Below are 17,050 nucleotides of genomic sequence, written 5' to 3'. Positions count from 1 at the left end.
ACACACTCAGAGGATGCCAGATCTACCAGCATCGGCCTCGAGACTTACCACTTATTCACCAAAAAGAAGTGATAATTTGGCCAAAACCCAATACATCTTGAGACAAATAATGTGGACACAAAGTGATGAGGAGGCCGAGCCCAACTTTGAGAGAATTTTTGTGAAATATAATATTGCAATATGGAATAAATTTGTGCTCCTCTAAGCAACTTAATGTATTTTGGATTCATAGCAGCCCAGGTATATTGTTCTGCTGCAGCGGGATATTAAAAAATCACCTCGCGAAATATAAATAAACAAACAACCTCATCTGTCCATTGCATTCATCACAGTGTGTTGTGCTTTTTACTCACCACGAAGCACGTTCATGGTGTTTTCTTCCAAACATTTGATCTGTCGGTCGTCATGAACGGGGCTGATGGAACTCTAGAAGACGAGTTAAGCTGACCTTTTTAACACTGGATCGCAACGAAAATAAACAAGCTGCATTTCTTCATTTCCGATTGCTGCACAATAAACAAAAATCCAGTCACCTTTGATTCATGGGGATATAAATATAAATAACACAAACATGTCTAAAACCTGAGTAAATAAAAGCAAAACTAGTTCATTTGCTAGGTGTGCTAGGAAAATGCTATTTTGTTATTATAATTTTCCATTAGTCTTTCTCTTGTTCACAAGAAGCCCACGCAGCAGTTCTGTTTGTCTACTTTATTATGTGAAATTAAAGCGCAATGGCCAGCGCACTTCCACGTTCACATGCCCTTAAAGCTTCTGAATTCAATTATTTTAAAGGAGGGGCGCGGAGAAACATGTTGATAAGCAGAACTGAAAGAAGGCAGAGAAAAGGGGTGTGTGAGAGAGAAAGGGGGAAGTGAGAAAAGAGTGAGCCGCGGGTGAGACAGAGGATCATTTCCAGCTACAGCTGACAACGGGAAAGCGTAACGTCCTCCGATGTACTTCTACCTCCCAACACCGCCTCCTGCCTCAGTGGCAGCAGAGGCTGCAGTAGTGAGAAGGCGCGTTGCCATGGAGTGGGAAGATTTTCAGAGAATCCACCATTACAAATCTTTTTGTTGAGAGAAGAGAAGCGGGGAGGCAGGGGGGATAATGAGAATCAGAGGGGCAGGGGGGATGGAAGTAGGGAGGCTCAGGCCACGAGGCCAATAGGTGAGAAGAGAGAATGAAAGAGAAATGAGAAAGGAAGCAATAAAGCAAATGCATCCAGGGGCAGAGGTGAGGGACACAGAGGTGCAGACAAGAGAGAGAGCGACACTGAATACAGGAGGATAAAATATGCAGGCAGGTCATAGATAATACAATCTGGTTAAGTGTTTCGTTTTGACCCCTTCTGTAATGGCCTCAGATCCCTTTCAAGGAAAAAAGTGATGAAAAAAGACATTTTTCATCACTGTGTGTGTGCGTGTGTGTGTGTGAGAGAAAGTGGAACCGTAATGAAGACGGCATTGAGTTATTGTATTATTAAACTGTGGAGGCCCTCTACTGGTGGCTAATAGAAACACAGATTTTGGTAAGCATGAAAACAGATGCAACAGTGGTAGTCAATTAATAATTAAAAAAAATCTTGTGTGAATTACAGGTCTAGACAGTAAATATGACACTCGATTATTTCAAAGAGGCAACTTGCCCCAACTGGGCACCGTCGCCCCACAGCAAGAAGGTCCTGGGTTCATCTCCACCCAGTGGCCTTTCTGTGTGGTCTGCGTGTTGTGTCTGTGTCTGCGTGGGTTCTCTCTCCGGGTTCTCCGGCTTCCTCCCACAGTCCAAAGACATGTTCTGGTGATTAGGTTGATTGGGTACTTGCCCGTAGGTTTATGGATGTGAGTGTGAATGGTTTGTCTCTGTGTTGCCCTGCGATTGGCTGGCGACCGATCCAGGGTGTACCCTGTCTCTCTCTGGGACAGACCCTGAGTACAGGATAAGTGGTTTGAAGATGGATGGATGGAATTTGCCCCAAAACTAATGAATGAACATTAAAACCAATACCTAAAATTACTAAACGATCTGAGAAACCATCATTCCCACTACATCAGCACATAAGCAGTCAAACGTGTTGAGCTACACACACAGACTAGCTAACAGAAAACATAATTACATGTGTAAATCCAGATTACCAAACTATAAAAACAGCCTAGCAGTCTTTCTTTGATAAATCAGTGTTAGAAACTGTGACAAAATGACTTTGACGGCTTAGGGACATTTGGACATGCTATGATGGGATTCATTTGTATCTTATCCAACAGTGTGATGTATTCACCGACGCATACGTATCTTCCCAAGTGACTTGAAACTAGAGTGGAAAACAACCATGGTACATGCAGTGCTGTTGGCTCATTAACATACGCCCACACTGAAGGTAAATTCCATTTGAGGTGACTAAATAAAAAAAACACAGATTCAGGTTAAATCAACATCTCACATAAGAGGTGATCAACCTCTCTGATCCTGCATGAAAGAATATATATAAATATACAAACAAAATATGTATCAATAAAAACCCTCCCGAATGTAACAACCTCCCGTTTTAGTTAAGTTGTTATTCAGCCTTTTTATAAACTGATGGTAGCCAACCAATGAATTTTTTTTTTACGTTAAAAGCTTCCATGCGGTGGCTGCTGGTAAAACTCTGCAACCTCTACTCCCTTATCAATAAATACTGAAATAATCAGTAATGGACCGAGTGTTCTGAGGAAATAATCAATAGCCTTCAGCTTCAGTGCTTTGTCCTCTTTGGTGTGGCCTTCAAACCGCTGACCCTGAAGGAAACACACATTTACTACCAGAAAACATACACAATAATCAATGAGATCATCCCACAACATTGTGCTGATGTCAAATGATACTGCATCTTCATGTGTTCCTACATTTATAATGTAACCAGGAACATGGTTGTGGTATGTTGTATGTTTCAGGGCCAAAACAACGTTGATTGAATGTCGTGCTCCGCCCATGTTCACACACACGTGAACCCACCGTGCATATGGATCCGTACGCTAAATACCGTCAGAGAAAAGCAGTGTTTTCTTTTTGTTGGGACACTAGTTTGTAAGCAACACTGGAGCTAAATATTACCCCACCAGACCCATTTGATACGGCCACAGGTGCTGGATCCAACACAGATGATATTAGAATTAAACATTCACAGATAAAGTTTGATCAAAGAAAACGCAGCCGAGCAACATTTCTGTGTCCTAATGGGATTTTATTAAAACTCAACACATGTTGAGTTAAAAAGGATTTGTCTTCAATCATCCAGCCACGTTTACCTGTACAACCACTAAAGACACTTTCATCTCATTTTGAAGGGCTTTCCACTAACTAGGTGTCATGAATTGTTTCAAAAATCAACATTGATTGACTGGGTCAATGAGTAAATGATATGATTAATGAAGGATTGATGAGGGAGTCTGTTATGAACAATGTACCGTTTCAAGTAGAAACTGACATTCTGCACCCATTATCACGCTTATCAATCCTATCAGACACTTGAGTGGGTGTATATGCTACTTGCTCATAAGAGCAGAGTAACACTTACTGAGTCACATTACTAATTTAAAACACAAAACCTAGAGAACGGTGTAGTATATTATTTACATGGCCAAAAAAACATTCTAGTACCAGCCAAAACTAAAAGACATCAAAGCCCAGAAACCATTAAAACCATTGAAGTAGACCCAGGGGACAGGCATTTTCAGAAGAAACACAAAATAAGACGACTAGGAAAAGCCAGACTGGAACCAAACAGGACTACGAGCCCATCAGGTGATTAGCACTCACGGTTGAACTCCCTGCGGCAGACATGGGGCCTCCAGGGTCGGCTCCGTATCCAGTTCAGACGTCGAGGCACCTCCATGATGCCAAGTTGGTGCCGGTGTGTGATGGCCACTCATCCATCAAAGAGCAGCAGCCAGGTGTTTTTGTCCATCCCCGGGACAGATTCTCCCCACGGAGCATCAGGGTCCTGCACTGTCTGAGTGAGAACTGTTACTGAAGCTGTCGTGGTGCTCGTCTGCATTTCCCCTGCACTGCTTTATCTTTTATGCATGAGTCAGTGGAACCCAACTCCCTCAACTCCTTGGGGGGGTGGGGGGGTGCAGAGGCAGAACTCTCCCCGGGAACCGGCGCATATCTACAGGCAGCATCCGAAGCAAAGAGTGCCCGCCCCGCTGAAATGTGACGCCTCTGCACCGAGCCCTCGGGGAGGCAAGGTGCATCAGACGTGTAGGAGGCGGGGCTTAGCAGCTACTTGAGGAGGCTGGAAGGAAGGCGGTCAGCCAGACACCAAGAACACCAAAAAAAAAAAGGTTATTTATTCATTATTGTGGAGGACACATTCAGTGTTCAGGAATCATGCTGACTGGTCCGGTTATACTCATATACTGATTAAACTGTACATGGTGCAGACTCATCTTTCACATAAGAAACCCTTTTTTTGCAGTAATCTGCTGATGCATAGTTTTTTTATTAAATATAAATGAATATAATAAATGAAAGGGTGAGGCCAATAAGCTTCAAAGAAAGTCAGATTTTTAAAAAACTGGTTTGATATACATAAAAAATAAAATTTGGCTTTTAGAAGGAGAAAAACATTACAAAAAAATTAGCCTACAAGTAAAAGATTCAAATTAATTTGATCACATTCGTACAGAATAGAACATTGTTATAGTTAAAAAATAACTTTAACAGTGCAAATACAAGTTGAAGGTTTAGATTGAATATTTAAAGTTAAGTTTAATATATACACCCACTCAAACTAAATCCAGTAAGATCATGAACTCAACCAGACGCCAGTCTGGGTAGAGGACGATGGATCTATTCAAAGTCACTGAAACCGACAGACATTTGTAACTTTACTTTATTCAAATAAAAATATTTTAAAAAAACACGGCAGCTTCAGGTGTCAGTCTGAGCAAACAAGACTTCCTCCACTAAATAGCATGTTTTTACATTTGGTTTGTCCAACACATAATAAATAAAAGAAAAAAAAATGGTAAACAAAGCAACCACTTAAACAATTCTACAAAGAATTACATCTTCATCAAACCCAACACACCAGAACAGAATACAAATATTCAGGAGTTCCTACACTCTAACACACGTTGAACATACTGCAACATTCATATTTTACAATTTCTGAGTATATGAACGTCATATTATATAACATTATAATCCATCAAATTACATCGAGAACATTCTCTGTTCACAGCAGATATATACGGTGGCTTTCTTTTTACTTTTTAACACCACACACACACACACACACACACACACACACACACACACACACACACACACACACACACACACACACACACACACACACACACACACACACACACACACACACACACACACACACACACACACACACACACACACACACACACACACACACACACACACACACACACACACACACACACACACACACACACACACACACACACACACACACACACACACACACACAACAAAGTTTGGTTTAAATGATGACATCAGCCCCGAAACGAAGTAACATTAAAAAGATATCTGGATGGTGTTGTCGAAGTGCTCAACTCACAAGGTTAAATATCGCTCAAATTAGGTCATTATTATGTCCAGCTGGGAATTACAAAAATCACAAAAGGTCGTAAGGACACCACACTACAGGTGTAATTTCCTCACACACACTTTGCTACAAGCTTAACTCACTCTGTGAGTAGAAAGAACTATCAGCCTGTTTAAGACCTTTGGCTGTGTACGGTGAACAAATGACCCCAGCTCGAGATATATTGACAAGGCAACATCTTTAAATACACATATTACATATATTTGTGATACAAACTATTTGACACGAGTTAGAAAAAAAAGACAATAGTTCAAGATAACAGCTACAACGTGTGCACATTGTCTCGGTTTGTGTGAGGAGACTCTAAAAGGAGTGAGAACCCGGTTGATTGGGAAAACCGGCACAACCGCTTGGTTACATTAGTCCAAAGTGACGGGAAAAGCATGCGTAAAAAGGTCAACCTTCCAGATGGGCTCTTGATTGCTGCACGGAAGAATCTCAAAATCTCCCTGGATGTGAATAGTAGCTACCACTAGAAGGCACCAGAAATCAAATATAGCCCTGAAGCATTCGAAGGGTTAATGGTGGAACAGAAAGAGGATGCACATTAGGGACGGATTCATCATCATAGTCAGCTGACGCATCAACAGGTGCAGGCCCATAAACAAAATAACAGCACTTTGGTAAATAATCTTCTTCCTCTAACCAATCTAATTATTACAGATCTGTCTACTTGGTCATCAAGTATGGTGATAGACGGGGAGAACGCATTTCTATAAGCATGGTGGTTGTAATACAAGACAAAGAAAAAAAGAAGCTGAATCAGAGGTCTGTCAGAAAGCCCAAGAACAAGGTTTTGGGGACAAAATTTGGCCTCAATACCGATTGAGATGATGTAAACAAAATAAGAACTACAAACTGGTTTGCATTGGCGTCAGACAGATCATTTTCCAATCAAAACATTCAAGTCTGCAGCTTTCAGCATGTACACCAGTGGACGGGACCTACTGAAGGTTTCTATGATCCTAAAGACTAAAATGGTTGAACAAATCCTGAGTTGTAACAGGTGATGAGGGGTCATTTCAAAAACACTTGAATCCTCCGAGCTCATCTTTCACACATTGAAATGAGCCACAGGACTCATTCGCAGGAGATGGGATGCAACACATGCATCTGTGCACTTACTGCCATTACCTCTTGATTCCTAGTCGTCGGGGGGGGGGGGGGGGTGAGTCACCATGAAGCTTTCAATCAGCTGTGTGCGCGTGAGATGCAGTGGTGTGGAGGGAATTACACGGATAACACTGTACTAATAGCATGTGAATGTGCTCAAGTTCCATCGAGTTAATCTATACAGTGCTGTTTGGAGGGTTGTACTGAGCAGAGCAAGGTTATGCTCTTATATATTTATCAAAAGCTTGTGCTTGAGAGAACAAAGGAAGAGGTGTGTGCAGCTCACCTGCCCAGTTTTCTTCATTCTCAGCTAAATTAATCTATACTCGTCTATATCCCGATTGTCTAAAGCTCTCTGCTTCCTTTGTGTCATTCCTTCTCTTCCATCCCTCCTTCCTGCCTTTCAGAAGAGGGTTTTGCGGTTTCATCATTCAATCTTATCTGGGTCCAAATTGTCAAGGTCGATATCAGGCGAGGTCACACAGCACAGGAACAGTTTTTGGGTGTACAGAGAGACTTTATCTGTGGTGATTACAGAAAGAACATAAAGTTAAATAACTAAAAAGAACACCTTAGATAATAAAGTTGAGAATGAAGTAAGATCTCCACCAAGTCCATCTGTGACAATCACTCCCGTACTGCTTGAATATTCACCACAACCAGGTGTACTAATGTACTAAGGCTGACAGACACGTGCATCATTCTCTAATAGTGTTTTAGAACAAACAAAATCAAAAAAGATTACTAGTTTCAACATTTTGCATAAAATAAATGGTATGAGGTGATATTGTAAATGATTTATAGTAGCACTACAGAATCCTTTTCAGTATGTGGGCTCAAAAGTACAGTGAACTTTGAAACAGTAATCTCAATCACTCTTTAGCTCTTAACTCCTAGACAAGGAGTTTTCACATGTGCCAATGGTAGCTGGTCTACAGTAAGACCCGTAAGCTACTTTAAATAATAACATCACACGGGGAACTTTGTACAGCTCACATACGCAGACGATGAATGTTATCAATTAGCTGAGCCACAATATTGACCGATGTTGGCCTACTGTAGTAAGTGTTGTGTATCTCTCAGGTGACACACGTCAACCACAAATTACATTCCAGAAACACCAAAGAGGCTTTATTATGCATCCTGGTCACATGAAAAAATCCATGGGCTCCGATCTTATTTGCCAGTGTTTTACTCTAATGTTACTTATGTAGAAATGTATGCAACATAATGTTTAAAAAGGCATCCCCCCTTTGAAATTCAACCTCCAGTCCCCATACCCGTTGGAATGGTTGAATTTTCATTCATTCTATAAAATGCTTCTAGACAGTGAAGTCATCAGAGCAAAAGAAGATTTGTCAAACAAGTACGAGGATCTCAAAACGTCAGCCGAAGCCTCTTACCGATCGTCTTTCCGAGGAAGGCTGGTCGTGAGCTGGGTGGCAGGTGGATGCAGACGTAGTAGACCGGTACACCAGACAACGCCACAGCGATTCCCACCAGAGAGTTGACGGTGTCGCTGTAGAGGGGAACTACGACCAGAAAAACACTGCACAAGCAGTAGACTATCGGGAAGAACAAAGAGAGCTGCAGGGGAAGGGAGGGAAGACAAAGGGAGGATATGCAAGGTTTCAGTAAGAAAGTGCAAGTAGAGAAGGGCAGGGGGTGGGGGGGGGCAGAAGAAATGTTGAAAACTTTTAAAGAGTTGAATACTCAAACAATACAGTCTTTTGAATATTTAGCTGTGGCTCTAATCAGCAGCAGATTTCTCCGTCAATATGCAGTTCAGTCACTTTTATGGTTGCCAAGACAACCAGGTGTGCCATGTAATTAGATCTAAAACATCATGGGCTTTTAACATTGTTATCAAAGCTCAAGGCCATTGCTGTGGGTGGTCACTGGTCAGGCCTGCAATGGAGGCAGTGTTGATGAATGAATGGTCTAAAAAGCATAAAGGAACATAGATACAGTAGAAGGTTCTTTGTGACGGTATCTGTTCAGAGTAAAGGCCACAGCGCGTTGAATTTATTTACTTGGTGTTGTTGTTTTCAACCCCGCCATCTAATTAAAGGTTGTGGACTGTCAATGTTGTGGATAAATCACTTGGAAACGTTTAGGGGACGTTGTGATGTGACAATTCTGGCCTAAGGTTGCCCTGTTCAGTCAGTATACGTCTTTATAACACGAGGACAGCGAGAGGAAAGATAAGATCTTCCATTTTTTTTTTTTTTTTACACATTTCAAACAGAATTCATGCAAACATATAATGAATGCATTGTGTGTTTAAGCAGGGGACATTGTGGGGACTACTGCATTAATTAATATTACCATTTCCCAAGGCATTAAAACACATACCGTCCCAATTCGACCAAGGGTTTAAAGAAACATTTCCAACAATTTGTCACCGAGTGCATGTATCATATTTAATTTTACTCAGGAAACCGGTCTGACTTTTGACATGTCTTGTCTCTGCAAATTCACTTCATGCCACAATGAGGGGAAGTAACACGTTCCAGGAAGTCATTGTCAATACGATCATTAAACATGCGTGTCAGCATTCACGCTCTTTCAAATTCTTACCTTGACAGGCCGGTGCAGATCAGGAGCTTTGAAGCGCAGGTAGATCAGGCTGGCTATCGACAAGCCAATGAACAACCAGTAGTTGAAACTGAAGTAGTTGATTAATTGGAAGACGTCGGGTACAGACAAGAAGATTAGAGACATGCCTCCCTGAAAAGAAGACGGTTGGAGCTCAGCAGGGACACAGGCCTCAAAACAACCAAATACGCACCGTTTATTACTAAAACCCACAGAAATGTGTGATGCCTACATTGAAAAGCAGGGCAGGAATTGGGGTGAAATGTTGAATGTGGATCATGCAGAGCACATTGGGCAGGTGACCTTCTCTGGAACCAACAAAGAACAACCTGCAGGTGGAACAAAATGTTGGAAAGATGTTGCCTCTTTGTAAGTTTTGCTGAAACTTACAAAGATTACAGGCAGAATTTGGATTTTTTAGGACAGCAGGGTAAATCTGTATAGGCGTTTGCCTCGGACTTACCTGGAGGCAGCAATGATGGAGGAGTTGAGGCCTCCGTAGCAAGATATGGCCACAGACAGAGGGATCAGCCACCGCGCCCAGCCCAGCACATCATCAGCAAAGGTCTGAGGACACATTCAACAAAGCATCTTACTGCTCACATAGATGTGTTGTTAAGTTCTTTGGGATGGTTAGTGTTTGTTACCCATTTGAAAACAAAAGAAAAACACAATTTTTGTTTCTGTGCAAAAGGATCTTGAGTTGTGGCCAAAATGTGAATTTTGAGGTCACCTTTAACCACCAAACTGTAATCACAAAGTGGACGTTTGTCCACCATTTGAAGCAATGATATACCAGATAATAAAAGCCAGTCCAACTCTCCCTTCTCCAATTAGCTAATCACATCATCACGTTCCCAAGGCCCTGCGTGGGGCGCTAACCTCTTTAGCGAAATGAGGTTCCTGCCGTCATCTCGGTTCTACAGCCACAGATAACTCAAAGGGACAACGTACCAGACACCAGTGAGCCTGGCTGCCAGCCAGACGGAAAGAGACAATAGCCTCAGACAGGAAGCTAAGATCAAACTCTGCTTTCCCTGGAAGGCTGAGCAGATGTTCATTTGAATCGGATCTGTGAGGCCGACTTTCGGCTTTGGTTTCTGCTCAGCTACGGCTTCTTCAGTTTAACGCATTAAGTTACTCACCACAGCAACAGCGTCGCTGCTGAGCACTCTGTCTGCATCCATGACGACGTAATAGGCCACGTTGGTCAAGATGTAGATCACTGTGACGATGGGCATGGAGATGCCGATGGCCAAGGGCAGATTCCTGAAAAGGAGAAAAGTAGATTTAGCTAAAATATCTCGGTCATGTTAAACTCACAAGTCCGATTACGGAGTTAAACGTTTAAAATTCCGGACTATAGAGCGCACCTGAATATAAGCCGCACCACCTACATTTAGAACGAAAAAAAGGTGCGTACATATACAAGACGCATCGGTCTAAAAGCCACAGGCGTCGATGCGGCAGAAAAACGTGCCAGAGTTCTTGCCATTGCTGTCACCAACATCTCACCATTGATTCATTAATGGTGAGTTTACATGCAGCCGCTCGGTTTCCTTCTCCAACAGCCAGACCGGTTGGTTTCCCACACCTTGCACCGGTCTGTCTCACCCTCGCTCGTAAAAAATGATACATTAGCCGCACCGTTGTATAAGCTGCAGGGTTCAAAGCGTAGGGAAAAAGTAGCAGCTTAAAGTCTGGAATTTACTCTTTAAAAATGCCAGACTCACAGATTCATGGGGACTTAAGAAAAAACAATGCCGCCAGGAATGAAAATCAATCACGCTTGTTCTAAAGCTTTACTGAAGAAACCGACCTCGTACCTCTCTGGGTTTTTGATCTCCTCTGTGATGAAGTTCAACGTGTCCCAGCCCGAGTAGGAGTAAAGCGCTGAGTAGAGGGCCAGGGCCATGTCACCAGGGTTCAGCTTAGAGCCTTTGAATGAGTCCTCAAAGTTCTGGTCAAAACCTGCATCGACAGAGTTGTGTAATGAGTCTCGTACATAAAGTAGTATCATTTAAGGCTAAATCATTCCTGAATATTGAATTAAGTAATTGTAATTGTCAGATCACTACTCTGCATATTTGTCCTTCTTACTGACACCCTACCTTGTGCAAGCTTCACCAGGCCAGTAATGATGATGACGATGAGAGCTAGGACCTTCGCTACAGTGGAGAGGACCTGAAGATTAGCCCCCCATTTCACGTTCATGCAGTTCACAAATGTCAGAAGACCTGGTGAGAGAAGAGGAGAACGGAAGCTGTTTACAAATAACAAAACACTGACCTAAGACCTAAAAAGCAGCACAGCTGATTTATTGCAGCATCTCAGACAGACTCATGCATCCAAATGGGAGACACGCGTTGCACCATGAGTCACACCTCCTCATGAACAGGTTATATAAGTAGAATTATTTTCTCAAATGACCCCATCTGAGCTTGGATGTGATTTAATTCCAGGCCCTACGCATAACAAATCTTAGGATTTCTAGTCACTAAACCTGCAGTGTACATTTAAGGCTGAGTCGAGAGGAAATCCACAAGTATTAAGTGTAATCATACACATGTCCCTCTAATTGAAAAGAAAACACAGACTAAGTGCGGCCATCTATTTTAATGCAGCATGCATGAGTCAACATGTACGAGTAGCGCTGCTTATAATAACTACCTTACAGCGAGAGCTTCTCCTAAACTCAAACATTCAACAGTTTGCAATCGCCTTAAGGAGATTCACAACAAATGACTGCAAACACAAGAGAGTACACCCGCAGGCAGTTCTCTGCTACTATTAAAAACGTACAACAGGTTGAGCAGAGCATGCATGTGTGCTTAGCACAGGGAGAGACTTACATATGATGAGGGCAGCAATGAGACGGACACCAGCGTAAGGGGCTGTACAGGTGGAGTAGAAGGGCTGGACCAGGTAGGTGGAGAAGGTCAGAGCTATCACTGCCTGACAAGCTGGCTCAACTATCAACAAGGACGTCCACAATCTACGGGATTAATAAGTCTTCATTACAAGGCAAACATGCAGCATATGCTTTTGTTTAAATGCATTAAGAAAACAATAATGGATCAAACATGGATCTGTTTCGCTCCCGTTAGGAACATGGCTTTCCCAGTTCAAGATGGAGTGCTGCGCGTGCATGAAAAACAATTACCATGCAATGTGTCAAATGCCTCCAATAAACTCACGAGTTGACTATAGTGTGTGTGAAGAAAGAGTGCTAGGCTGCGTATCCACACACACACACACACACACACACACACACATTCTCAGATGTGTGAAGATGTGCTGAAGTGCTGGGCCTGCAAAGTTGTAACTGAAAACTTTTTGGCCAATGATATTGCAATAACGAACACATTTACAGTTCTGTCTACTGATTACAGATTTTAGTATGACCATATGGATTTCTCGACACACTAACACACATACGTACAGATTGAGTTGTTTTATGTTTTTACAAATCTGATTACGCACAGACAGATTGGTATACTTGCGAGTAAACAAAGAAACTAGCATACCGAATGAAAGCCAGGAAACCTCCAAAGGCCTCCAGGATGTAAGCATATGACGCTCCTGATTTACGGATGGTAGTCCCCAGCTCGGCATAGCACAACGCCCCGAACACCGAAAATATCCCTCCGATGGCCCACACCACCAGGGACAGGCCAAATGAGCCGGTGTAAAGAAGAACCCCCTGCAGGACAGCAGAGAATAAAGAGCAAATTACATAACATGTGATTAAGATACACAAAGAATAAGTGCATTAAAAAAAAGAAAAAAAAATCATCTCACTTTTAGTCAATTGTCTGACTTAGTAGGTTAGGTTTCAAAATAACTCTGGTTTGTTTTTAGTTATTTGAGTGCTGTGTGTAAAGGAAAAAGTTCTGCGGGAAGCGACAGAACTTGTGGCTCTCACACGCCTGGAAGCTTGCTTTATAAAAAAAAACGTTCCAACAGGATTTGCTGCAGGTTAACAGCAACTAAGCAAGCCACTTTTTCAGGTCACTCTACTCCGCTAAAGGCAAGGTGTGTTGAATGAAATCTCCCTCACTTCTGGCTGCCAGAAGTTTAATGAGCCAATGTTTGAGCAAGCCCTGTTTGCCACATGCTCTCTGTCACTGTCGTGCTCAAATAGCACACAGCAAAGACAACGTGGCAAGCAGGAGAGATGCGTCACAGATCCTTTGGTGGTTATTCAATTTTTTTATTATTGTTGTGAAGACCCACAAAACTTGTCTGGAATACTGCTAAAATCCATGGCATTATACACCCGGTGCTTCCAGCACAGAAACATTAAAAAGATGTACTCTCTAGGTACAAGGGAGGCGTTTACACTCATTGTGACTTCAAGGAGAATTAGAACTTAAAAAATAACTTTGGCTATTTAGTTCTTTATCTGCCGCGCTAAAAGAGCAGAGACTCTTACCTTGGGTGAGACGAAGATACCGGAGCCGATCATATTTCCCACAATCAGACAGACCCCATGGAGGAGGGAAATCTCCTGCTTCAGCCGCACACCGCTGCCCTGAGATGCTGAGTCGACCTCAGCAGTCATTGTAAGGGGTAACAGGCCTTCAGCCTCAACTCATATGAGGTAAAGGGGAAGTGAAAAAAGAAGACTGACTAGTTGCCTGAAGCACCAGAAACTGAGACCAGACGAGAGCACAGAAAAATGAGAATGGAATAAAAGGAGAGAAAGGGAGGGGAGAGGTGTCACTGGTAGGCGGAGACGTGTGGACGTTTGAAAACAGTCACTGTTGAATCCGAGGAGTAGTTCTTCATTGAGATAATCTGCAAGAAAAAACAAAAATAAAACTCACACATCTCAGTTGTTTAGTTAGAGGAGGAGTGAGGCGGATACCAACTTAGGGGCCGATTAAGTGGACGGACTGAATTATTGCTTCATCAAGATTCATGAAATGAATGATTTGTGAATAAGAAGTAATTGAGACAAAAACCAATGACAACCATGTCTAAATCAACAACTCACTTTAAAAACATGTAAATCATCCCAAGGTCCAAGGTTTAACTTTAACTTTTTGGAAAAAGCCCCAGACTGATAACCCAGAGCAAGATAAGGAAGGAACTCCTTGTGCTGAGACTTAACGGGTCAAATTTATACGAATCTGCATCCCAGGAGGGAAATGCAATACAGCCCACATCAAATAGACGGAGCTATTTTACATACAATACTTACAGTAAGTAATAAGACTCGGTTGCAGTTTCACAGCTACTAAGATCTGAATGCCTTCCCTTGTTTAATAATCGCACAATAACGGACGAAACTAACACAGTAATGATTAGTCTATGAAGGCCATGGCCATGTGTCCCAGTACTTGAATAATGAAATTATAATAATTCAATTACGAATGATACATTATAGGATCTGGTCTGCAATATGGCTTTTGCAGTTAAGCGCATTAGTTCACAAAGTCAAAGAAGCATCTCTATGGAGCAAATGATAATCTCCACCGTCACAGCCTCATTTCCGATTAATTTACCCCCTATCGACACGGTTACAACGTGAAGTGCATAATTAAACGTTATTTTGGACACGCTACATGTAGGAATCGGCTTCCCCTCACGTGTCCGACACAAGTTAACGCAGGCTGGACTCGGACTGCTTTAGATGTAACACATCTCCACTCAACACGTGTGCTTAAATCGCACCTAAACATCTGCTCGCGTTATGGGCTACGAAACTGACAAGAACAATTCGTTTTATCCGGTTACAACTGGCAGCACTGACCCGACACAAACTCAAACGACGACCGCAAGGCATCAATTAAATCCGCGTGTCACTACGTTAACGCCATTAACCCGCCTTAAAACCCGTTATCCGCATCACGCATCTTAAACCCGGCTGTGACGCGTGAGCTAACGAAGCTAGCGGAGCTACCCGTAGACTGTTGCTAGCCGTGGTATATGACGTACGTTAGCTAACGTCATCCGACGGTCAACGGCGGGGTGACATGCCTTTACGCGCCTTAACTCGGTTCAGGAGTGAAATAAAAAGAGAGAGGGGGGCGTCTAACCTTTGTGGTTTGGTCCAGCAGGTCGCGCACCTCGCGACGGCTCGGCGTGAACAACTTTATTTCGAAAGTCCTCCAGCAGTCCACATCTGCAATAAGCTCCACCTTGTCGTCATCATCATCTTGTACTGAGCGGTCGTTAGGCACCACCCACTAAGTGACGTGGGTCCTCGTACCAAAGACCAACCTAAAACCGCGTTGAATGTTGTAAATATGTATAAATTTTAATATCACAGTCTGAACACACGTGTCCTTGTTGTTTACTTTTTTTAAACCTCCATACTGGTTATTACGTTTTTAATGTCCCGTTGCAATGACTTGTGAATAATTTCCTTAAGCTAAGTCAGCATCCATTGCTGAATTACGGAAAGGGTTCAAAAAGGGCCCAAACTGCTAAAGAGCCTCAAAGACTCATCGGTTTGATAATGGGACAGAGATAGCACGAGCACACACAGACACACACACACACCCTGTGTGCATCTTGTACATTATTTATCTGCATTTTTTTTGCCTTTTAACCCGACTTTTATCATTTAATGTTCATAAAGTTATAACTTATACACAGCCTCCCACATGCCACAACTAAAAGCTTGGTTCGGTTTAATTAGTGGGCATTTATATACTCGTCTTGACCTTTGCTTATCGTACTAAATAAACACCAGGTCTGGCTTGTCTGCTGCTATTTTCACAAACACACGACTTGTGATGAGGAACAGGCCGTTGGAGTCTGTGCGTGAAGGTGCTGGTAGCCTGTTCAATGCTCAATGCACAAATTCAGCTGTCATCCAGCATGCCGATAACTGCGGACCCTTATTAGAGTTAAAGTTAACGCTTCATGCTGAGTGTGGATTGAACTGGTTCTAAACTCATGTAACATTTAATATGCTGCCACCTAGTGATTGTTGTTTTAATGATCCCACCCACTTATTTGGCAGGTTATGATTTGACTATAGTGTTTCATGGAGGTGATAACTGCTATGCTTTTGACCTTTTGACTAGGCGTTCATCATATGATGGTGGGTTATGGGTAACTGTATGTATTATTTAATGTAAAATATGAAAACTGCAATTCTCCTTTACCTGTGCTCGCATAGAATAACATGCATGTTTAGGCTACTAATGCTTCCAATCCAAATTGTATAAAATGTTATCTGTTATATGTAAACCGTAATATTGTCATGTGAAGAGTGGACAGAGACTTTGACTATCCTCTGTTCTTCAACCCTGAAACAAAGAGGGAAACACCCACCCTGCAGAGGACATGAGTGCTCCATAAGGGGACTTAGGGGTTGTCAGGCCTATAAGGAGAGGCTCGTCAACGATCGCTCTAGCAAGCACGTAAACGCTCATTAGGGAGCCAGAGCAAAAGACATCAGATTGTGACATGTTCCAATTTCCTGTTGTACATTTCACAATAAAGCATTTTATCTGGCTAATTTAGATATGTTTTATAGAGCATTGACAGTTTACCAAAATTAAATATTTCTCAGGATGAGAAAACAACATTAACTGAACCTCAGTCTTACTAAAGCATTTCCCTTCATTTAGCAATTACTTTAAATGTTTCAATTCCATGCATATTACGCATGCTTTGTATGCAACCATATACATTATCAATTTATCTATCAATTACTTTTTTGAATATGCGGTCTATGCTTGAAAATGCCAG

General features: G+C 42.3%; 1 protein-coding gene across 1 annotated transcript; it reads right to left on the bottom strand.

The window, feature by feature from the left end:
- Positions 1-5,708: 5,708 nt before the first annotated feature.
- Positions 5,709-15,518, bottom strand: si:dkeyp-120h9.1 (Y+L amino acid transporter 2-like). Its single transcript, XM_037473952.2, has 12 exons — positions 15,385-15,518; positions 13,776-14,140; positions 12,868-13,043; positions 12,193-12,335; positions 11,452-11,577; positions 11,167-11,311; positions 10,486-10,609; positions 9,804-9,907; positions 9,573-9,669; positions 9,323-9,472; positions 8,146-8,329; positions 5,709-7,264 (listed from the first exon to the last, which is right to left on the bottom strand). Exons 2-12 carry the CDS (start codon positions 13,902-13,904, stop codon positions 7,170-7,172), a joined length of 1,473 nt encoding a protein of 490 aa, XP_037329849.1. The 5' UTR covers positions 13,905-14,140; positions 15,385-15,518; the 3' UTR covers positions 5,709-7,169.
- Between the last annotated feature and the right edge of the window lie 1,532 nt (positions 15,519-17,050).

This window comes from Pungitius pungitius, chromosome 17 (genome assembly GCF_949316345.1).
Source record: "Pungitius pungitius chromosome 17, fPunPun2.1, whole genome shotgun sequence".
Lineage (NCBI taxonomy): Eukaryota > Metazoa > Chordata > Actinopteri > Perciformes > Gasterosteidae > Pungitius > Pungitius pungitius.
This window is presented reverse-complemented; position numbering and strand designations above follow the sequence as displayed.